We start from the raw sequence: 25,158 nt of genomic DNA, 5'->3' as shown, positions 1-25,158 counted from the left end.
AAAAAAAGTCAGGTATCAGAAAAAAAATTGTCAGGTGTCAGTTGTCAAAAAAAAAAAAAGTCAGGTATCAGAAAAAAAATTGTCAGGTGTCAGACAAAAAAGTTGTCAGGTGTCAGAAAAAAAATTGTCAGGTGTCAGTTGTCAAAAAAAAAATTGTCAGGTATCAGAACACAAGGTACCAGAGAGAAAATCTTCCTGCAGGTGGCGCTGTTGTCATGTCCCACCCGAATTGATTTCCAAATATGTCATCAACGTGTGACCGTGGGAGAGCGTAAGGTCATTGACCTCACCGGAGTTTTACCGTGGTTCAGGCTCCTAACGACACAAGGTAAGTTTAACTTTTTCTCCCTTTTGTTCATATTTTTGCCACAGTTGTGTTATATTAAGTTGCAGTTATGTTGTGAAAGTTACATATCAGAGACGGAAAGCCAGTTTTGTACGAAACCAAATCAGTACTATTTTTGTCTGGCTAATTCATTCTAGCTAGCGACAGTGGTGAAACGTGATTCAAATTTAAACTGTTCAGTAATTGTTTTGTATACATTTCAGCAAATGGACAAGCTGAAAGCTCACGAGCAGCCTGCATCCTTTCTGTCGCTCTTTTTCTTTATTTCTCTTTTCTATATTGCTACTGTCGGGATATTTTTTGATCCCGATATGTTTTTTTCTGTTGTTGTTTTTAGACTTTGCTGCAATATGTCATCTGACGATGATGAAAGGAGTATCCGACTCTGGCTGGTTCCCATGACTGTACCAAAAATACTTTTTTTTTTTTTTTATTAAAAAAAGAGCATTAAAAATAAATGACTAAAGTACAACTTATTTATTAACTACTGTTCACCTCTTTCATATCAAAGAAGTGTATTTTTTGCTACACATGTTTTATTTGTGGGCACTGAATAGACGATGCTTTTAGTGTAATTGCCACATAAAAAGATTTAGTACTTTACTGGTTAATTACTTATGTTCAGTGTAAGAGGTGGGTGATCAATTAGACTGTTGTTGTTACACTTAACCTTTCAAGATATGATGATAATAACATTGTTCAACAAAGGCTTAAAACAAAAGGAAATCAGCTGTGCACTGAATTCATATGGGCATAAAATAAGGTAAGTCTGCATTTCAACAGTTTCCGTGACAACTCTCTAAAATGACAAAACATGCAGTTTGCATTTAATATAATGTAAGTCTGTGTTGTCTTTTAACAGTGAGAGGCATCTGAGACGAGTTTTAAAACTTCTAGGGTTGAAGCGAAGATGCCCCCAACGACCTTTTACTGAAATCCACAAAGCTGTGGAGGTAAGCGTTAAAACATCAGTGCAAAAAATATATATTTTCCTGAAGTCTGTGTCATGAGCTATTGTAGAAACAATAAATGTTATTTTCTGTAGTGATTTAAAAAAAAAACATTCAATTGTCTGTTTGTTTGTTTTTTAGAGTGAGATGAAACAGTGGTCTCCTGAACAAGGAATCAGGGCAATGGTAAAGCGGGTAAGGGATGTCAGAGGAGTGCGGCCTTGTTACAGGTTGGTTAAATAGTGTGTATATGATCAAGTGTTCTCTTGTTTTACTGTTGAGCTCAGAGTAAAATCTATTGTTACTGTAGAGACGATGTTGCTAATATAATGAGGTATATGGATGCAAGTGGTCTTCAGAGGAGATCTCCTGGAAAGAAGAAAATTCCCCGTCGGAATTACATCAGCCGTGGTCCAAATGACACACGGCACATTGATGGTATTTATTTTATCTTTTCAATTAACCTTCCAAACATGTTTTGATGGTACTTCTGTTGAAACAAATTGTAATTATTATTTGTTGTTTCATATAGGCAATGATAAACTGAAGTTCTTTGGAATGTGGATACATTTGGGGATTGATGGGTAGGTTTGAATATGGCATTCGCTACTTAATTTATTATATTCAGTGATAGTACAAAGTTGCTTCAAGATAAGGATGTGCGGTAAACTGAGGTGTTATCTCTCCTGAGTAGTCTAGGGCAGGGATGGGCAAGTCCAGGCCTCGAGGGCCGGTGTCCTGCAGGTTTTAGATGTGTCCTTGATCCACAGCTGATTCAAATGGCTAAATTACCCTCACAACATGTTTTGTAGTTCTCCAGAGGCCTGGTAATGAACTAATCATTTTATTCAAGTGTGTTTACCCAGGGTGATATCTAAAACATGCAGGACACTGGCCCTCGAGGTCTGGATTTGGCCAAGCCTGGTCTAAGGGACCAAGATAAAGTATGAATAGTGAAGGAATATTCAAGATGGCGGTTTTTAAAAGGCTTATTTCCTGCTAGTCTTAAAGTTCCATTTCAGACTGGCAGTTAATTTCAGGGAGGGCCAAGACCAACACAACAAACAAAACATCCCTGATATAAAGTAAACAGAATTTAACTCCAAAGAAAATAAAATGTACAATTTACGATAACCTACCTAACCAACACATAAACAGGAGAATACAAGGGATTACAAAACAAAAGGCAGCTCTCCCCTCGCGTCAGTCTGAACACAGTCAAGAGTCACATTCAATTCCAAAGGCATGTAAGCCTACACAACTATGGCAGTCAAAATGGCCAGAGGAACCAGAAACAACGCCTAGACATAATACAATGGAAAACCAGCATACTCTTGGGGAATGTAACAAAAACCAAACATAGTGCCAAAACATGATTAAATCATATGTACAAGTGGCCACTTTTCTGTTTCTTTCTTTTCAGATTTTCCAGGAAGGTTCTATGGCTAAAGGTGGGCACATCCAACCGCAAGCAAAACTTTGTGGCCAGATACTTCTTTGAGGCTGTTCAAGAACAGGGTGGTATGCAATATACTAAAAAATGGGGGGTTAAAAAAGATTACATTTTGTTAATAAATTTATTTTTTCATCATTCACTAATTATCTTCAGTTTGTGTCTTTAGGCTGTCCTCAAATGATTTGGGGGGACAGAGGAAAGGAGAACCTTGTTGTGGGTCAAATGCAGATGGCATTTCACATGCGAGATCTTGGGAATCAGGCATGGAGGTGCTTCAGAATGGGGACATCAGTGCACAACCAGGTATGTCTTTAAGCTGGTAAATGACTATTTCTAAAGTAACAACCTGACAACAAAACTGATAATGTCATGTTTCTGTTGTTTAGAGAGCTGAATGTTTCAACAGTATTTTAAAGCGGACATGGATTAAGAAATGGCTGACAACATTTGAGGTAAAGCAAATCTTTCACCTGTAAAACCTATTAACAAAGAGTAGCCATCCAAATTTCGTTAAACATACGATGGATTAGTTTATCTGAAAACACAAGGCCAGAATCTGTGTTTATGTACATCTGTACCTTTTCACTAATGAAATTCTCACCTTCACAACTTATGTCTTTTTCAAAACAACATGCGTAGGCCATGATGGAGTCTGGGATCCTTGAACTGGACAATCCTGTGCACATGTAAGTCAATATTTTTAGACATGAAAAATAATCAAGCAGCAGTATGAAAGTATGTGGTCTAGGAATGCCTTTGTTTTTTGAGTACTGATTAAAATTTAGCTTTTACTTATTCTACCTCAAAGAAGCAGATGAACATATTAATTTTTTAATTCTCCTTTTTCATAGCAACTGCTTGCAGTACTCACACTTGCCACTGCTTCAAAGAGACTTAAAAACGGAGCAAACAGTTTGGAACACCCATGACATCCGCAAGCAACGCAATGCACCTGGTCCATTTGGGAAACCCGACCTTCTGTTTACCTCACCACCTCCTGGTATGTCATTTGAAAGCCTGTGGGGTTTTATTTTTTTGTTTGTTTTTTAACTTTCATTAGTTTACTTTTACTTTGATATAGCACTCTTCACAGGATAAAAACCACAAAGTGGCTTCACAATAATATAAAACAGATAAACATAAAACAGCACAATCGAACATACAGAATAAATACAATCAAGGAAACGTAATGATGGAGGCAGAGCATTCCATGACCTGGGAGCCACCGCTTTGGAAGATCTCTTGCCTCTGGTCTTCTGGTGGGACTACTAACAGCCATTGATTAGATGATCACAGGCTGGGAGAGGGAGCGTGGGGTTCTATAAGATCAGAAATTAAGGCAGGAGCTTCACGATTCGGAGCATTGAAAGTCATTACTAAAATTAAATGAATTTTCTAAAATATACTGGAAGCCAGTGTAATGAGCGTAAAACTGTTATAATGTGCTTTCTCTTTTGTGTCTTCCGAAGAAGCCTACTTGTAGTACAATAAGAGATTTCTGAATTTCTACTGTCAATACTAAAATGGCTTCATATTGACACCTTTAACTAAAAATTTATCTAAATGTTTGAGTGATATTTCCATCTTTAAGTTTCTGTAATAACATCTGTAAACACTGACTGCTTCTTATACAGGTTCTAGAACAGCTTTGTCATTATTCATTTATTTTTAACATTCAAAGTGAACATCTTTTCAATATTGTCTTTCATTCGCAGGATATGGCAATGTGCTGCACATTGTTGACCCAGACCTTTTAGACTATGCCAAGCAATTAATCTGTGAGAGGGAAGAGCCTTCACTGGTAGCAAACCAGGAATTCAGAGACATGTGCCAGAACATTTTAGAAAACAGCCAGTTTCCCTGCACACCTGATGGTTGCCTTGCTGCATACCTCATGCTAGTCCAAGAGCTCACAACTGCCATGAACAGAAATGCAGTTCCTACACTTTCTACGTTTGCCGAGGCAAATGACATATACATCTTTCTGAAGAGAGAGAGGATGGAAGGTGCACCAGTAAACATTTCCAATGACCAATAAAATCATACAACAGTGTTTGTTAACATTTATTTATCCTTGTTTAGAATCAACAGGTAATTTGAAAACTGTCTGACCAACAAAATGTACAATAAAATGTTGAAATACAATTGACAAGGTGCCATCTTTCATAATGATTCAGTGTTTCATTTACCACAACTTTTGTTAACAATAATGTAGAACATAATTCACATTGAAAGACTTTTGAACTGCAGACTGTAGCAACATTACCACTTGTAGCCATATCGGCTCGTAAGATCAAGGCCTGACTTGAGAAACTTAACAACATCAGATGCGGAAGGCCTTGAGTCTGGGTCATAGCTCACCAAACCACCAAGAAAACTGTTTTTGTCACTGAGATGTGATAGGGCATGTGGTGGGGTTTTGGTGGCCATTAGTGCAGGCAGTTCTCTTTGTTTTTTAACCATCCACGGAGCGGAACCCGTCAGGATCTCCAGATATGTGGCTCCGAGGGACCACATGTCTGTCTGGAACGAGGCCTCTTCAAACATCAGTATGCATTCAGGGGCCATGTAAAGATATGTGCCACCAGCTGGACCAGTAGCCTGGGCAGTGAACTTACTCCCTTGACGAAGCATCACAGTGTCTCTTATGTTTGCCATGCCCCAGTCTGTCAGGACTGCCTTCTTAGAAGGGTGGTGAACCTATAAGGTATACATATGAGAACTTACCAGGTTGTCTAAAATTTCACAAATGTTATCAAAAATGTCATTCCAAAGACCACAGCTCATAATTGGGGAAAAAAAAAACCCTCAAAGCTTTTAGCACCCAGATCACCCAATCACTGCAGATTTATTCTGAGATTGTTTATTATACCCAACATTAAAATTAACAGATTGGTTAATGATCCAACCCGGTTTTATAGTCCTGTGCATTTTTTTAATCCCCATTCCACTTAAGCAAGTGGTACAGACTAATAAAATAATAGAAACTTTCAGTTTGTAAAGCCTAAACTTACAACATGTTTGGGAATTTTGTAGGTGTGCAAGAACCAACATATTAAAGAAAAATTGGACTATTAAAGAAACAATGTAAGGCTTCTTACTTTAAAAAAAAAAATCCTTTATATGAATATGCCAGAAAAGTTTCTCATTGTTCAAATGTAGTGTTTAATAGACTGAAGAGAATAAAGTTAAATAAATAATATACTATTTTTATTTTGATCTTCAAAAACAAAGTGGAGAAAAAGAAAAATACAATATGGCTTACCATGACATTTGCTGGCTTTATATCCTGGTGAATGATTCTCTGTGCATGGATGTACTCTACTGCCATGGATAAGTCCAGTGATATGAAACCGGCATCATCCCCTTCAAGCTATCAAGACAATATATAATATTAATAAAACAATGCATAGCCAGGTGTGACAATCTAACATGTCTACCACTGGAAATGTATTACTTCAAATAGGATTAGTATTCAAATGCAACTGCTCGTAAGCTTTCAGCTTGTCCATTTGCTGAAATGTATACAAAACAATTACTGAACAGTTTAAATTTGAATCACGTTTCACCACTGTCGCTAGCTAGAATGAATTAGCCAGACAAAAATAGTACTGATTTGGTTTCGTACAAAACTGGCTTTCCGTCTCTGATATGTAACTTTCACAACATAACTGCAACTTAATATAACACAACTGTGGCAAAAATATGAACAAAAGGGAGAAAAAGTTAAACTTACCTTGTGTCGTTAGGAGCCTGAACCACGGTAAAACTCCGGTGAGGTCAATGACCTTACGCTCTCCCACGGTCACACGTTGATGACGTATTTGGAAATCAATTCGGGTGGGACATGACAACAGCGCCACCTGCAGGAAGATTTTCTCTCTGGTACCTTGTGTTCTGACACCTGACAATTTTTTTTCTGACACCTGACAATTTTTTGTCTGACACCTGACAATTTTTTTTCTGATACCTGACAATTTTTTTTTTGACAACTGACACCTGACAATTTTTTGTCTGATACCTGACGATGTCCTAAAATGTACACCGTACAGCCTACACTAAAATGGTTATAAAATTGTTATCAGTGTATATAGGTTTTTGGTAACAGCATTAAATCTCTTCGCCACAGCTCGAGCTTTCACATTGGCTAAGAATACAAGCCTTCAACAAACTGTGTCCAAAGGGGCAAAAGAGGAAAAAGTAATAATCTGTACTAAAAAAGTAAAAAACAGAAAGTTGAAAATTATGATATTTTTCAAGGAAGGGGAGGTTAGATTCTAACAAATAAAACCAGTGACCCAGTAGTTCTAAGAGTGTTTTATTTAAATTGTGTGCATTTTTAACTGTGTTGCTAATGTTGAGGACAGTTCAGAGTTATTTAGATTAATAAGGATGTGTGAATAGCTCAGCTGAGATCAGGACTTCTAAATAATGGTCGGTGAATTTAAGATATACACGAGCCTATCTGCTACAGTTGCCTTCTTTCCATTTCTGAGGATAAGAATGTTTTTATTATTATTCAACAAAAGAAAAGAAGTGGGGCACTCTTATCCTGTCATATAATATTAAAACTGAGAACAAAACACAATGCAACATATATCAAACCATATCACCAAGTTACAAGATGAATTACGATATGTGGAGCTACTTAACTGTGCTCACTGTTGCAGTTGTTACTTGTTACTTTTTATCATTTTATTATAATTTTTTAATTTTTAATAATTTTTATTATTTTATTATTTAATTACTCTTCAGAGAAAGTAACTTGCCACACTATTCACAGTTTAATTTTGAGTTACTCGGTCACATGACCTGAAATGCACTTAAATATCAGTGCTATGTAAACTGAAATCAGCTGATTGTAGCTCACGTCATTCAGATAACTGGGGCATATTTGTCACCCAAGTAACACCATAAAATAACTTGTAATGTTATTACTGGATTTATTACAACAAAATGTTGCATGACTAAAATGTGATGCAAAACATGTAAAAACATACATGAAAATGTAATCTGATTACAGTAATGCATTAGTTTGGAGCGCGTTACACCCAACACTAAATTTACCTGCTAAAACGTGAGGAACAATATTGATTTAGATACTTATACAAGACATTAACATCAAAATGCTTCCTTATTATTATATTATACATTATATTTAATTTTGGCTTCATTTTCTTCAATTGTTACTGATTTATGCTTCTATTTCCAATCACCAAGTGGTGCTATTGTTTAGATTTAACATTGAAAGCCTAGATTTACGGGCGGCAAAGTACACAAGTCCCAGAAGTAAAAGTTTATTTTGTTGCATGCATGTCTCTTCATGTTACGTTCTTGTACAATTATATAGATCAACAAGTGGTAAACTGAACTGTTGTTCAGATGTTTGAAATGTAACTTTGATTATGGACAGACTGACCTTTCTTTGGAAAACTTCGTCCTTGTAAGTTTCTTTTACAAATACAACGATAGTCTCCTGGACACAGGCTTAGTCATGATTTCAATAGGCTATCATTTGTATTCCTATAAAAAAACAATCTCTGAGCAGCAAGGCCTGCAGCAAAAGAAAGATATTTCGGGGGAGCTTCAATGAATTCAGTCACTGACAGCTCTTCTGTTCACTCACAGGCACAAAAGTGTAGCACAAAACTAAACAAAAGCTGTTTTCTAATGTTGTAACCTCGCCTTTAGGCTGTTGCTTGATTGGGAATAGTGTTTTATGAATCCTCTTTTATGATTCTGCCTTTCAGGAGTGATCCAGTCAGACAAGGCATTTGGCTTGGAAAAAATGGAAATAGAAAAACCTCATGTGCCCAACACAGGGGTCATTTCAAGACTGCAGAGGGCATGGGGAGTAATACAACCCAATGAAGCAAGTTGCTCAAGCGAGTCCAGTCTGCCTTGACTACAGATGGGCCAATTAGGAGATGATGAAAAGCTCTGGGAAGGTGGGCCTAAACTCTGTCTTTGTATCTGGCTGAATTTTCTTTGAGATAACTGAACACCTGCTATCCAATTTTACACCAAAACGTGCAGCATCTCCAGAAGCTGACGAAGAAGAATGGTGGTGAACAAGGCTGCCAGACAGCGACGAAAATTCAAGACCAGAAGACTGACACACAATACCCAATCAGGTCTGGGAAGTCTATTGAATATAGAGGGACATTCCAATCTGTATTAAGCATATGTTAGTCTTTTCCTGAGCAATAAATTTTGAGGTAAATTGGAGGGCCTTGAATAGCAAAGACTCTTGAGGGCACTGACAACATGTCTGGCTCATAATGACCCATGAAAGCACTTTGACATTGGTAATAGCAGGAATCTGATGAGCGAGGAACAGTGCTTGGCAGTTAAAGGGAAAGTAGTTTCCTCTCCACCACTCCCGTCTTCTTCTTCATATTTTTTTTGCTTTTTCATGCAGCCAAGACTACAAGGGCTTTTTTTTTCCCTCTGGCAGGCTACATTTTCTGTATCTCTTCCAGAGCATCCTGCTATTTTTCATTTTTTCGTTCAACATAGCAGTGATTTTTTTTTCTTTTTTTTTTTGAGAAACAGTATGGTGAGTTGAGTTTCAGCACTTCATAAATCCTTGCCTTTGTTTTCTCATTTGCTATCCTTAAAGGTTTATGGTGTTCCCTCTTCTATGTAGGCAGACTAAGACCTGATCCTTGGAACTGGAGGGATCCTTTCCTCTGTGCTAGTTTCTTTAACAACTACAGCATGTGTGGCTTTGAGCTAGAGGAAGGCTCCAAATCTTGCAGGTTCAGTCAAATGTTATGCAATATGAAAACTAAGTTGAATATACATTTATTAGAAACCTTATTAAGTACACCTGTAAATACGGGAAACACATAGCTATGACCACGTCTACACAATGTCAACGATGGGTGCCATTCCTGTCAACCAAGCTTTTTATAGTTAACCAAAACTAAACTAAAAGCTAAAACTAAACATGAAAGAACACTTTAGAAAAAACAAATCAAACTAACAGAAACAATGTTTCCAAAAGTGACTAAAATGAAATAAAATTCTAAATAAAAGATCCTTACCTTTAGCATCTGTTAGTTTGGTTAAAAAAATAAAATAAACTTGCCCGATTTGTCATTGATGAATGTGTTTATTGAGCCTCTAGATGTCTACAAGACTGTGAATCGACTGCTTTCAAAGAATTCTCTGTTTTTATTGTAATGCCTGTACTGATTTTCCCAAAAGAAACTGACGTATGCCCTCCATACAATAATAACGACAATGACTAATAATAAATTTTCCAGAGAGGGAAAAATACGCTGGAACAAGAAATCTGAAACTAAACTTGATTAAAAACAAAGAGTTAAAATGAAATAAAATAAAATCTAATTATAAAATACAAAACCATGATAACTGCTGTTGACAAAGAGCAGGGAAAAGAGGCTACAGTTTGCACAGACTCACCAAAATCAGATGTCAGGAGATTTGAAAAATATTGCCTGGTGTGATGAGCCTCAAATTCTGCCGCAACATTTGGACATCAGGGTCAACCTTTGGCATAAGCAACACAACAGCATAGAATCACCCTGTGTATCAATGTTTCAGGCTGATAGTGTTGTGGCAGTGTGGCAGATATTTCTTTGGCCTGTTAGTACCAACTGAGGATTGTATGAACTCCACAGCCTACCTGACTATTCATCCTTAAACTTGTATCCCTTTATGACTACAGTATGCTTCCAGCAGGATAATGCACCAAGCCACAAAGCTCAGATCATCTCAAACTGATTTCTTGAACATGAGTTCAACGTGTTTGGTGACCTCCACAGTCATCAGATCTCAGCACCTTTAGGAGTTAGTGAGATCTGCATCTCAATAACTGCAGCTGCACGCCACTAATGGTAAATGGTAAATGGCCTGCATTTGTATAGCGCTTTACTCAGTCCCTAAGGACCCCAAAGCGCTTTACACTACATTCAGTCATTCACCCATTCACACACACATTCACACACAGGCAATGGCAAGCTACATTGTAGCCACAGCTGCCCTGGGGCGCACTGACAGAGGCGAGGCTGCCGGACACTGGCGCCACCGGGCCCTCTGACCACCACCAGTAGGCAAACAAGGTTAGTATCTTGCACAAGGATATTTGGCATGCAGCCAGGAGGCAGCCTGGGATCGAACCACCGACCTTCTGATTAGTGGCTGACCTGCTCTGCCACCTGAGCTACAGCCACCCCAACTAACTGGACATGCAGCTGACAAATCTGCAGCAGCTGCATGATATATGACAGAGATAGGCGTATCGATCCAAATATCAATACCAACGGTGGTATTAGTATCGATATTGTGATAGAATTGATACTTCTGTCTACATTACTATATTACTACTATACTATACAGTATAGTATGCTGCTATACTACTATTTCAATCTTCCAAGTTCAGTATGTAACACACCAGATTTTGATAATTACATTTTGAAAATGAAAAATATACCTCAAACATGCACTATGAAAAAACCAAAGTGCTTTTGAAACGGACACATTTACATCCCACGTTCAGAATATGTTAAAGGCTAAAATGTGTTTTGTTGTGTTAACTAATCATTGTGGAAAGTAAATCTCACTGTGATTTGCTGGTCATTAAAATGTGTTCAGAATTTGAAAATTGATGATGATTAATTTTAAAAATCATGGCACACTGATTTCTTCTCTACATAAGCTGCTTATAAAAAGTTGAAAGTATCAGTACTGGTATTGGTATCAGCAAAACTGTATTTATATTTACCTGCCATCGGAGCGATACCGAAATGAAGTATCGCACAGTAATATATGAGGCCCGCTTTGTTAACAATCACCTCGGCTTTATTTTCCACTTCTTTTATTTAAATAAGGACAAGTTATTTGTAAGAAGTGAACATAATTTATTAGGATAGAGAAACTGACTAATCTATTCGGCAATTAGACTGCGATGACCCATAATGACAGTCACAGTTGTGACAGGATGTGGGACAATCATCAGAAAATGGAAGACATACAAGACCACTGATAATCTCCCTCGATCTGGGGCTCCACGCAAGATCTCATCCCGTGGGGTCAAAACGGTGAGCAAAGATCCCAGAACCACACGGGGGGACCTGGTGAATGACCTGCAGAGAGCTGGGACCAAAGTAACAAAGGTCACCATCAGTAACACACTACAACGGCAGGGAATCAAATCCCGCAGTGCCAGACGTGTTCCGCTGCTGAAGCCAGTGCATGTCCAGGCCCGTCTGAAGTTTGCCAGAGAGCACATGGATGATACAGCAGAGGATTGGGAGAATGTCATGTGGTCAGATGAAACCAAAGTAGAACTTTTTGGTATAAACTCAACTCGTCGTGTTTGGAGGAAGAAGAATACTGAGTTGCATCCCAAGAACACCATACCTACTGTGAAGCATGGGGGTGGAAACATCATGCTATGGGGCTGTTTTTCTGCCAAGGGGACAGGACGACTGATCCGTGTTAAGGACAAAATGAATGGGGCCATGTATCGTGAGATTTTGAGTCAAAACCTCCTTCCATCAGTGAGAACTTTGAAGATGAAACGAGGCTGGGTCTTCCAACATGACAATGATCCAAAACACACCGCCCGGGCAACAAAGGAGTGGCTCCGTAAGAAGCATTTGAAAGTCCTGGAGTGGCCTAGCCAGTCTCCAGACCTCAACCCCATAGAAAATCTGTGGCGGGAGTTGAAAGTCCGCGTTGCTCGGCGACAGCCCCAAAACATCACTGCTCTCGAGAAGATCTGCATGGAGGAATGGGCCAAAATACCAGCTACTGTGTGTGCAAACCTGGTAAAGACCTATAGTAAACGTTTGACCTCTGTTATTGCCAACAAAGGTTATGTTACAAAGTATTGAGTTGTATTTTTGTTATTGACCAAATACTTATTTTCCACCCTGATTTACGAATAAATTCTTTACAAATCCTACCATGTGGATTCATGGATTTTTTTTTCACATTCTGTCTCTCACAGTTGAAGTGTACCTCTGGTGCAAATTACTGACCTCTGTCATCATTTTAGGTGGGGGAACTTGCACAATCGGTGGCTGACTAAATACTTTTTTGCCCCACTGTAGTCCATACTGAATTGCCTTCAGGGATGCCACACAGGACTTTCTCACACCGCAGGACCGTGGAAGGCTGTTCAGCCATTGCACTTGGCAGAGAAAAGCATCTCCTCCTTTCCCTAAGTTTGTCTTTAGTGAGTCCAGCAGCACCGCCTGTCAATAACATCAGAGCCCCCACTGATTAATGGAGACTCACAGGGCCCCATAACTGTGAATTTGTATGTGTGTGCGTGTATATTCATGTTTGAGCATCTTGGCACAAAGTTTTGAGGACAGAAAACACATATAGTTCAGTTGCTGTGAGGTTAGTATTTATTAACAAAAGCTAGGTATTCTTGCACATTATTTATTAAACAGAACAGCTTTAACATTTACTGTTGTAATGCACCAGTTAATAGCATTAGTATTCAGGTGAAGGGCTTTCAGAAACTCAAATGTACTAAACAAAATAAAAGGTCACTCTGCAACTGACAAGAAATAACCAATGCATTTCCCTCCACATACATAAAACGACTAATTCAAACTTCAGCCTTAAAAAGCAAGTGCTTCATCCAAAAGATTGCTGGACTCCGTAAGATGGGATATTTAGCTTCTGTTGTCCCTTCTGTTACAGGCTGCCTGGACTGATAATTATGAGGCTGCATAACAGCACCCTCCTGAAATTGGGCTTTATGCACTTAAAATTTACATTTTCCTTAAATGTATACTTCCTACCCGTGCAGGTACTAAAAAATGGCATCTAACACACAAATAGACTCATTTTAGTCAATAATAATTGAAAAGTTTATTATATTTTTAAGTTTGTGTCCTCATTGTACTCCTGTATCCCTTCATCTGCTTTCCAGGTAAGAAAAACAATGAAGCACAGACTCCTTTTCTAGTTTAGTCTGTTAACATGTTTGTAGATGTGCTTTTGTGTGGTTTTTATTGCTTTATGGAAGCTGACCAGTTGCGGAGGTGGCGGGAGAGACAGCAGAGCAAAGGAAGTTAAAGAGGAAGCCAACCAGGATAATGAGCTGACAAGAAAGGAAAAGCAAGAACAGAGACCTGCAACATTCAATGTTAGTGTCTCATTCATATTCACAGTCATCTGGCAGGCGGCAAGTGGATGGCTTAGGCAGCAAATTTAATCAAGGCCCAGGGAAAGTATAACTGTGAAGGCTCAAAAACCAGGCAGAGGCTATGAGACTACATTAGCATCCCAGATATGTAATGTTTGAGCATATGAATAATGGGTACAAACACAATTCTGAGGGAGTGTGATGCAGATGATTTTTGGCTGCATTTTTCACCTCATTTGCATTTACCTGAATTTGGCTGATACTCCAAAGTACTGAGCAAAAGAATTCAGACAGCTAAGTTTGTAGATCACCACATTTACACATTAGTAGGTAGGTAAGCCTCTTAGTGCTCTGACATTACCTGTAGCATAGGATGGGCATAGCTCTTCACTCATCTAAAGAGCTACCTGTGTGATTTTTGCAACTGAAAGGCACAGACGTGGATGGTTTTTGCGACTGGCCATATTGCATATGTATTGCAAATGGGAGGATAGTATTTAAATGAATCAATTTCACAAATTTGATTTACTTGGTTTTCACTGTAAATCGTACTGAAAGAAATGCTGAAATGTATCATTTTGCATCCAGTGTGGTTCAGAACTACCACATAATTGGCAAAGGTGGATCACAGTAGATCACTGAGACTGACACATCTTTCCTGAATGTTTAGAGCGGAGCCCCGCATTTTGGTCTTTTGATGAAACAGAGCAGAACTGATTTGAACATAATGTGGAGTGTTGCAAAGAGGTAGGGCATCACAAGACAAGATGCACACAAGGATAACTTCTCTTTGTCGTTCTATCTGCAATGAAATCTTTATTAAAATCGGTTAATACTGAAATTAAGAAATGAAAAAAACTGTCCCTACTCTTTGTGGTGGTCAGGGTTTTTTTTTTGTCTTTTTGTTGAGGTAAGCATATTTACATCTCAAACATTTCCTCTTCTTTATCATTTCTTCCAGTCCGATCATTTCTCCCTCCAGGAATTTGCTGATATCTTTGAGTCCTTATGCAAAGGCTATGATTATTATTTCTTATATTGAGATGTTAATTATTATCTTCTCAAAACAAAACTCCATCCAGAACTGCAGATTAAGCAATCCATGGTACTAAACAGGCCAATCACAGTTGATGTGCACTGTGTTGGTATGACATGTACAGCTGGGTCCATAAATATTTGGACAGAGATAACTTTTTAAAAAAATGGTTGTGTACATAGCCACAATTAATTTTAAAAGAAAAAACTCAGATGCAGTGCAGACTTTAATTCAGTGGGTTGACAAAAATGTGAGGAACTTAAGGATCTTTAACACAAATCCTTCATTTAAGCGGCTCAAAAGTAATTGGATAAATTAAATAACAAAATTAAATGTTGATTTCTAACTCATGGACATGACTAGATGCTGGGTTTCCTCCTGTAAAGCACGCCTTTACTGCTTTCAGTTGATGTTTTTTTCTACGCTTTTCTGTCCAAAGTTTAGTCTTCAACAAGTGAAATGCATGCTCAACTGGGTTAGGATCAGGTGACTGACTTGGCTATTCAAGAATATTCCACTTCTCTGCTTTAATAAATTGCTGGGTTTCTTTGGCTGTATGTTTTGGGTCATTGTCCAACTGTATTGTGAAATGCAGGCCAATCAGTTTGACTGCATTTAGCTGGATTTGAGCAGACACTATGTCTCTGAACACCTCAGAATTTATCTGGCTGCTTCTGTCATGTGTCATTTCATCAATAAACTCTGGCAGCCACGCCCAGTCAAGCCATTGTACTGCCACTGCCGTGTTTTGCAGATGATGTGGAATTCTTTGGATCATAAGCTTTCCCACACCCTCTCCATACTTTTTCTGGTAGAGGTAGATTTTAGTTCCATCTGTTCAAAGAATGTTTTTTCCAGAACTGTGCTGGGTTTTCTAGATGTTTTTTATTTTTTTTTAGCAACGTCCAGTCTAGCCTTTCTATTCTTGCAGGTCATGAGTGGTTTGCACCTTGCAGTGAACCCTCTGTATTTACTTTCATGGAGTCTTCTCTATATGGTAGACATGCATATCAATATGCCGACCTTCTGGAGAGTGTTGTTCACTTGGTTGGCTGTTGCAGAGGGGTTTCACCATGATTTCCATCTTCACCAAGGAAATTAATCTGCAATCATCCACCACTGTTGTCATATCCACCAATGAATCTGTCTTTCTTTCTTTCTCAGCATGTACCAGACTGTATGTTTTGCCACTCCTAATATTGTATCAATTTCTCGGATGGGTTTTTTCTGTTTTTGCAGATTAATAATGGCTTGTTTCACCTGCATGTTTGTCTGTTCACCTCTAAATCTTCCAAATGTAAGCAACACAACACAGATCAACTCCAGGCCTTTTATCTGCTTAATTGATAATAACATAACACCTGCCCATGAAATAGCCTTTGAGTCAAATGCCCAGTTACTTTTGAGGATGGCACATGTTAAGAACCTGAAACCCCTAAAGCTGAAGGTCGACACGTTATGTCCATGTCCTTTATATAACTATGATTGGAGGATGTTTCAGTCAACAGGTAAGAAAACAAAACTCGTGTCCAAAAATATATGGACCAAACTGTAGTTACATTGTCAGGGAGGTCCACTTCAGGTTACAACATAGGATACAACAAAGGTTACAGTGTAGGTTATGGAGTAGGGATTTTAGAGGGGTCTGCAGTTGCAACATACCAAAGGCATAGATTTAACAGAGAAGTATAAATCCCCTGTAAGCCTCCAGGCATACATGAGTCCAGCTGACAAGTCTGTTGCAGCCATTGGTCACTAGGGAAAAATGTCTACTGTCTAACTACCCGGCCAAGTTGGCCTAGATACTCCAACCAGTCTCTGGGCCTTTGTGACTGAGATCTTAGACTGTCAGTCCACAACCGTCTCTAAGAGACGTTTGCGTTCATATAAAACCACATCAATATTCTCTCAGCTTTCTCTTATTGATCTGAACTGCAATGCTGTTTCCACAGAGAGCCACATGCATAAAACAATCACTTGCATTATACCATTTTTAATAGATTACTTACTCTATCATTTGGTTTTGACTCGGTAATTTTTGCTGCTCTTTGTAGATTGTGTTTTGTGACTGCGTTTATACACTGGGGCATTATTAATGGATCACTCAAAGAACTATTTGTGAGTTTTTGCAGTTACGGTAACATGTAAATGTGGCCCCTAATAGTGAAATGTAAAAGTCTCTGCAACCTCCCAAAGTAGTTTTTTTCTTTTCTTTCTTTATTTTGTTTTTTACGATAGCTCAAGTATTCATGCACTAATCATGGTCACTCATTACAGTAAGAAATGTGGTTCTTCATGTAAACAGTTTTTTGACAATTTTCTTTTCTGTGTGAGTTTTTTGTTTCTCCTGTTTTCTTCTACTTTGTCACTACTGTGAAAAAAGATGGAGCAGAGCTCTATAAAGGTGATATCCTTGCAGCTTTCTATGCACTTGGATTTAGCAACATTTAAAATTAAATGGTAGGTCACTTGGCTCATCATTCTTGCTTTAAAATTTACCCTTTCTATGTGCTTTTTAGACACCATGCAAAGTGTTTTGCTGGTAATTATCCATACCAAGAATCTCCTTTACTGTTCCTTTGTTCGCTGCCAAGAGTTTAGAGGTTTTAGGTGGACTTTTCATAACCAATTAACGTGTCCCTCAGCAAATGTTAATGGACCCAAACAAATGCACTAGTGCTACATCTAGAGTGAAGTATCAGTTACTTTAACCACTTGTTCCGAGGTAATCAGTAACACACATCTAATTGTAACTGGTATGTTCAGAGATGTAATCAGGAGCTCTTAAATGGGAGTCTGTTGAGTAGGAAGAAGGACCGTTTTTTCACTGCTGGAGCAGCAGTGAGCCGCCTGATCTGCAAGCCTGATAGTCCACATTCCAAACTTCTCCTATATATCAAGTTAACCCAAAGCATTAGTAAGTGACTTCATTTACTCTGTTATAGAAATAACCAGGTTTTGTATTGACAGGCAGAAATTGGTTGAAAGAAGTTTGTTAAACATATAAACATGGTTATGATGCCCAACTTTCTCAATCTCTGTGATGTTGGATCATCTTAAGTTGTTTCAACTTGACCAAACATATCTGCATTACAGGAAGATTCTGGTGTATATTGTATATTTTGTTGGTTTTCTCTATTTCTACATTAACTGCAGACAAAAAAGCCATGAAGGTGAATGAACCATGGCTGTGGTTGGTGGTTCGATCCCTGGCTGCTCCAGTTTGCATGTAGTCTTGCTCTCCAATGGAAAGCAAGGTTAGGCCAGTTCCAAATGTTATCCCATATGGAAAAGATATATAAAAGTCTTATAAAGTTTGTATCTGTCTTGTGTGAAACTTGTATGAAAAGCATACAAGAGTGAAAACAGATATAAGATCCCTTGAAAAATTATATAAATGAAACTTACTAAACACTTACTAAAACAATATATGAAAGTATGTAACAATATATGAGAAAGTGGCCACTTTCACGAGTAAATCATATAAGTTTTTAATATATCTTTTACATATGGGATTACTTTTATAAGATTCACATTAATACATTAAAACTCATTAATTTATAATTTTGTTGTCCTTTTTTCTATGACTTTCACCTTTCATGTTAATTTATTTTCATCACCATTGCAACATTGCAAAGATGAATAAGTATGGAAATACAACAACGAAATACAACGTTTGCTTATCTGCATTTAATGCAACTGAAAATTTCTGCCTCTTATTTGTGCAGTCAGACTGTAAGACTTGTGAAACCTAACGCCAGTGAAATGTTTGCAGAAAAACCCATTTTACCAGTATTTAGAGCTTGGCAGGTGAAAATATTGGACCTGAATGGCAGGAAATGAAAGCTGAGTTACAGTATAATGAGTTTATGGCCTATAGCCAGGTTGCTTTGTGTTTGTGAAAGAAGCCACTAGAATCATAATGAAAATTACTTCTGTTTTCCTACTTTCTGGTGGACAAGTTGGAAAGTAGGGGCGATGGTGCACTGAACCGGGACTCATTCATCTTTACCACTGGGGTTTGGTGCCGCCATCACAGTGGGGACTAGGGACGTTTTCCTGTCTGAACTGTACAGAGAGATATCGCCGTCATTTTGTCAATCCCAGTGGCCAGATGGCATCGAGCCGTCATGTCAACATGCTCACTGGTCATTCCAGGGTTCTGGCTCAACCTCACCAACAAGCAGGAGTACCAGTTGACCATGCCAGCGACCAGCCAGGATACAGAATCCAAAATAATAGATAGAATCCACATCCAACTTCCCTCCCGAGTCTTCACTACCATCATCTATCAAAAAAAAAATGCATCCACACCATGGGGTGCAATCTGGGCTAGATCTATGAACAGTTAGGGTATCTTACTTTTAGTAAACTCAATTCCTCTAACATGGGAAGTAAAGCATGTAAATCCATCTACATAAAAATGTTTTTTTTATGCCTACATTTCGGTGTTTGAACCCACTAACAGAGAAAAGTGCAACAGAAAATTGAATAAATGTGTAATGAAATCAAATGTTGAGACCATCCCCACTGGTCAGATGAGCTTTGATGATAAAGAGAAAGGACAGCTCAGCCAGGGAAAGCTTTTAACCCCCTGACTTCTCCGCAACAAGGTAATTTGCTTAATGAGACCTTTGCTTCCACCTTAATTACTGTCGTCAAATTTAAGATCCCTACAAGCTAAAATTGCACAATTAGATACAGAGCCAGGGGGGTTGATCAAATCATAGTTGGGCCTCATTATTTAAACACTGAGCGGTGGGACGTAAAAGCACTTCATTTACATTAAACCATCAAAACTGGAGGCCACAATAGGAATTCCGCCATAGTGTGTATAAATATGTTGCTTGTAGCAAATTGCAAAAAGTGGGTTTTAGCCATCGCGTGTACTTTGATTTCTGCTCCTGCACCAACAATAATAGTGACTACAGTTTAAAAGTGGCATTTAAAAATGACCAATTTAACAAAAACCTCTATCTTGTTTGTCTCAATAACTGAATTACACATACAGCATAATACACATACACATACAATAACACCTGTCAAAATGACTATTTCTTTGGTATAGATTAGTTTGAATGAAGGCAGTCATATTGACAATTTATTCATAATTTATTTATACTTTTTAAATCATAATTTTAGATTCAAATATTCAGAATTTTGACAAAGCAACCAAATACATAAATGGATCTATGAGTCAACACTATCATCTCACTGTGCAGGTTGCTTGTGCAAGCAGTTATTTAGCTTCTATAGGCCTGACTTCACCAGTAAGAAAGGCACAGACTTCATGAAGGCTAATGGAGTCACTGTAGTTTGTGATTACTATTTAGGGCAATCATGGACATGCAGTAAACACAAGTGTACATTTAATTTTAACATTAAATTGATAATCAGATGGGGCAGTGTCAAAAACGCTGTGCAAGTCTGTGGGCTGCTGTCTGTCATACTGCTGTTGGTCAAGCCAGCAAAGTTATAACGTACGTCTTATGCTTAATAAATAAAGCAGAAGATGTTCCAGGGAGGAATAACGATCAGTCTGTCAGTTTTTATTCAGCCCAAAGGAAGTAAAATTAAATTAATAAACCATAAAATTTTGTTGAATCTGCTGCTCCATCACATTATGAATAAGTTACTAATATTTATTTTCTAAATAAATAACCCCATCTAACATTTACAGTGCAAACAGACCCTTAAATAATTTCCCCCAGGGATCAATAAAGTATTCTGATTCTGATGTTTAAATCATAGACGGCAGCACAGCGCTCTGAGGAGCATAGGCGAGGGCAACACTGCAGTCACAAGGTCGCCACTTTCTGCAGAAAGTTGGTGACAGTTTGTGTGTGAGTGCGTGTGTGTCTGTCTGTGTCACAGGGGCAAGCGATGACAAACGATGGCAAATTGGAGTGAAGGCTTCCCGCTGCTTGCTCACCATGCCAACAGAAAATCAGAGGAAAGGAAGCGTCTGAGAAAATGGCTGTCACACACACATACACACACACACAAAACACACGCACACAGAGCACTGATACACAAACTGGCAGGGTCACAGGCCAAGTTTTTACAAAGGCGAATGAGCTGCAGAGGGCGAGGTGGAGACTCGCAGCGAGGCGGTTCAAAAGAGCCACTTCTTTAAGTGACATCTCTCGATTTCTTTATAGCGATTGATTTTGTTTTGTTTTTTTAATCTATCAAAGTGTGAACCATCATTGTGACAAATTCAGCGGTGATCAAAATAAACTGTATCTGGTAAATCCTTTACTCAAATGAAAACGCAAAAGTACCTTTCTTCCCAGAAAGAAGAGCAGACAGGTTTTTCCAACGTGCTAAATCACTCAGTGTGACCTAAATCCATTTCTTTGCATTCTAAAAGATGCTAACATCAAAGATGAACGTACACATCACTATGGATGTGCCAGAGCACAATGCTTTGGCTGCTCTTCCTCCTTTTGTCATAAGCATTCTCTCTCTAACCGGATTATTTTCTGACGGTCTCCACCCCCACAGTGAAATATATGTCACATCAGCGGGCTCACCGTCTTTCCGCAGGAACCCAAAAACAGGAGGCTCCAAACTAACAAAGACAGAAGAGCGAGTATTTCACCACAAAGTGTAATGAACCCACAATTCAGCTATTGTGCTCTTAATGATGGATTGACACATAATAGCATCTAATGTCAGTTTTTTCTCATGGTTACGACGACAGACATCGTGAACTGCCTGCCTCAGATACAAAGGGGAGCATTTGTTACAAATATTAAGTGATGCTCCCCTCTTTTCGTTTGGGCTTAATGGCTTCACGTATACTAGCGTAAAGTGTAACAACTTTCACATTGCTAGTATGTTTACTTCCTGGCTTTCTTTCCATGACACAATGATGAGATTGTTGTATGGCCACAGAATGAAACCTGTGAAAAGCCTTGAAATTCTTCACCTCTGCAATTATAAATAATATCCAATTATAAACAGCATTCCTCATTCATTTAGAAGACGTGAAACTGCACAAAGTAAAGAGTACTGAGTTACGGCATTGTGTATTCCAAGATGGCCTTATTCCATAACCCAGAGAAATCTATTTGTTCGTGGAAGTGATTAAATCAATAGCAGATGCTGTATCTGCAATTAAGAGGTTCTTTCCTTTGAGATCAAAACTTTCTTTGGCTTCTGAGTGGCTTACAACTTAATAAGAGATGGCATTTCAAAGGCATTAATTAAGATGGTCGACAAATATTCTTGAATGTGGCAGCTCTTTCTTGGCTGAGAAAAAGTCCATCATGCAATTTAGTGCTCAGCATTTCACGTCTTTGAGAGCGTACAAAGCTTCAGTTGCTTTGGTGAAAAAAGAACTGAAAAGAAATATATATCCCTTCAAGAAACTAAAAAAAACATTAATGAAAAATAAAAAGAATTGCACCCCAAGGTGTAGTTTAATGGCTTGCGATAACTGATTTGATATTCTGTGACCTTCAAATGGACATTGAAATTCTAATATTTAGTGCCCATGACTTCCCAGAGTTTCTTACTGTTAATTGGAGGAAAAAAATTGACATGCAATTTATCTGCATTAAAACAAAGTTGGTTAGGTAAAAACGACCGTTTTGAAGAGTGTAGCCAGGTGTGGTGGAGGTGAGAAATTATAAGGTGGCAATCTGAATGCTGTGGTTTCAGTCTCACAGTTTTGCTTTTATTTGCTTTGTTTTTCTAGTGTGTTATTTAACCTTTAGGAACCAAAGTCCCTCGGTTAAGTTTAAGGAAAAATTGCAGTTTAGGTTAATAACTCATTCACTGCCATTGACGTCTATAGCCGTCAATTGCAGTGAATGAGTCAATGGGTTTAACTCATTCACTGCCAATGGCTGGCAGTGAATGAGTTAAGTGAGAGTGAGTGAAACTGGCAGAATACACCAACCAGGCATAACATTGTGATCACCTGCCTAATATTTTGTCATCAAGATGTTAGCAAAGAATGCTCTAAGTCATGTAAGTCACAAGGTGGGGATTGGATTGGACTACAAATGTGGTGCCACCAAGGGCAGGGCACTGGCCATGCCCCAAAATTTGATGGTCAAATTGTTGCATTCTTCCCATAGTGCACCCTGGTGTAGATGTTCCCCAGGAAACTGACACACATGGACCCAGCCATCCACCTGTTGTAAAAATGATTCATCAGACCAGACCACCATCTTCCATTGCTCCATGTTCCAGTTTTGATGCTCACGTGCCAACCATTGGCACTTTTGGTTGTGCACAGTGATCAGCAACTGGTTCCCTGACCGATCTGTGGATAAGCAGCACCATACACAACACATTGTAATGCACTGTGTTCTAACACCTTTCTACTGGAATCAGCAGTAACTTTTTCTGCAATTTTAGATACATGAGCTTGTCTGTTGGATTGGACCACACAGGCCAGCCTTCCCTTGCCACATGCATCAATGACCCTATTGCTGGTTCACCACTGTCTCTTCCTTGGAACACTTTTGATAGATCGTGATTAATGCAGACCGGGAACACCCCACAGGTTTTGGAGATGCTCTGACTCAGTCGTTTAGCCATCACATTTTGTCAGACTGGCTCAAATCACTTGTCCATTTTTCCTGCTTCTAACACATCAACTCTGAGGACAAAATGTTCACTTGCCATCTAATACATCCCACCCATCATAACATGTGTCATGATGAAGATACAATCAGCGTTATTCACTTCATCTGTCACTGTTCAAAATGTTATGCCTGACTGATGTATTTTGTAACCCTTGCGGTTGCGGTGGTTCTCCAAAAACGTGTACACAGCTTCCTGTTAACAAGGAGCAGCAGCTCATGTGAAATGAATGCTTTGATATTTCAAGGTAGGTTCAAGGCTGTTGGAGGAGATTTGACCTCTTCTGCTAACTTAAATGGCCACAAGGGAACTGTGAATCTATCTTCTCTTAATGGATATAGGAATCTCACTTCCCGCCTCAGTGATGAATGACAAAGAATGGATGGCTAAAGTATCACTCTTAGCGGGGTCTGCAGCTTCATTCATTCTGATAAGAATCATAAAGCCAGGCAGACATGCTTTGCTTGGGTCAATATCCTGTTCGACTAGCCATTAAGTCACATGCGACAATGGACGCTAATATCTTCAAGGTGTAACGCTACCGTTCTCCTTCTCGCCTTTATTTTCAAGGTGAATTATAAATGGCCCTCAAGCTCCTCAGTTCTAGACATTCAAAGCCCGCCAGAACGATAGTGACGATGAACTGAATCATGCGATCCATCAGTGTTCAGCGTGAGCATGCATGATGATCTCACGGTGAAAGTGTAGCATTAACCATTATCCCTGACTGACACGAAAACCAGCGTCTTTAAGTTTCCTATTCAGTAATAATACTGTCACCACATCCAGCCAACGGAGCTGTCACTGTGATGAAACACTGCCTGCCACACAACGTCAAGGAAATTGTGATATGGATTTAGCCGATACGGTCGGTTGTTGTCCTTTGCTGCTAAACTCTGCTGAACAAGTTATTTGATGCAACTAAAGAGCTGTATGGCCTCCTCTGACAAGCACAGAAGTGTCTGCCTGTGAGACAGAGAAAGAGAGACCCAGAGAGAGAGAGAGTGTGATTTGACATGGAAGCAATACTTGGCATAAGGTCTTGAACGGAGTAAGATGACTGCGACAGTTTGGTGGAGCTTTGGGCCAGAGCTGTCACTTTCCGGGGAGAGTTCAGAAAATGCCTGACATTTAGCAAAATACTTGCCTACCGTATTTTTCGGACCAGAAGGCGCTGAATAAACATCAAACAGAAAAACGATTAAACAGAAGTGTGAGATGGTTGAGAATTTACACCAGTGTCCTGTTATAGTTTAGATAGCAAGGAGCAGACGGCTGAGTTTATTAAACGACAATCGTGGCTCAAGAGTTGGGAGTTCGTCTTGTAATCGGAAGGTTGCAGGTTCGAGCCCCGGCTTGGACAGTCTCGGTCCTTGTGTCCTTGGGCAAGACACTTCACCTGTTGCCTACTGGTGGTGGTCAGAGGGCCTGGTGGCGCCAGTGTCCGGCAGCCTTGCCTCTGTCAGTGTGCCCCAGGGTGGCTGTGGCTACAATGTAGCTTGCCATCACCAGTGTGTGAGTGAATGGGTGGATGACTGAACATGTAAAGTGTCCATAGGGACTAAGATAAGATAAGATAAGATAAGATAAGATAAGATAAGATAAGATAGAACTTTATTAATCCCTCGGGTG

At 38.9% G+C, this 25,158-nt stretch overlaps 2 protein-coding genes across 2 annotated transcripts; one reads left to right on the top strand and one right to left on the bottom strand.

Moving 5' to 3' along the window:
• Positions 1-134: 134 nt before the first annotated feature.
• On the top strand, positions 135-4,897 carry LOC146653181 (uncharacterized). The gene is made up of 13 exons (XM_085382037.1): positions 135-328; positions 684-721; positions 1,025-1,109; positions 1,209-1,299; positions 1,438-1,526; positions 1,607-1,734; positions 1,829-1,880; positions 2,720-2,817; positions 2,919-3,055; positions 3,139-3,204; positions 3,392-3,438; positions 3,604-3,752; positions 4,468-4,897. Exons 2-13 carry the CDS (start codon positions 697-699, stop codon positions 4,788-4,790), a joined length of 1,290 nt encoding a protein of 429 aa, XP_085238163.1. The 5' UTR covers positions 135-328; positions 684-696; the 3' UTR covers positions 4,791-4,897.
• On the bottom strand, positions 4,804-8,077 carry LOC146653180 (uncharacterized). Its single transcript, XM_085381245.1, has 3 exons — positions 8,015-8,077; positions 6,018-6,125; positions 4,804-5,452 (listed from the first exon to the last, which is right to left on the bottom strand). Exons 1-3 carry the CDS (start codon positions 8,075-8,077, stop codon positions 5,015-5,017), a joined length of 609 nt encoding a protein of 202 aa, XP_085237371.1. The 3' UTR covers positions 4,804-5,014.
• Between the last annotated feature and the right edge of the window lie 17,081 nt (positions 8,078-25,158).

The sequence above is a fragment of the Rhamphochromis longiceps genome, linkage group LG15 (genome assembly GCF_057381845.1).
Source record: "Rhamphochromis longiceps isolate RC_006_pf linkage group LG15, R_longiceps_female_GT1.1, whole genome shotgun sequence".
Taxonomy (NCBI): Eukaryota; Metazoa; Chordata; class Actinopteri; order Cichliformes; family Cichlidae; genus Rhamphochromis; species Rhamphochromis longiceps.
Note: the sequence above shows the minus strand (reverse complement) of the source record. Positions and strands in the feature narration are given on the sequence as shown.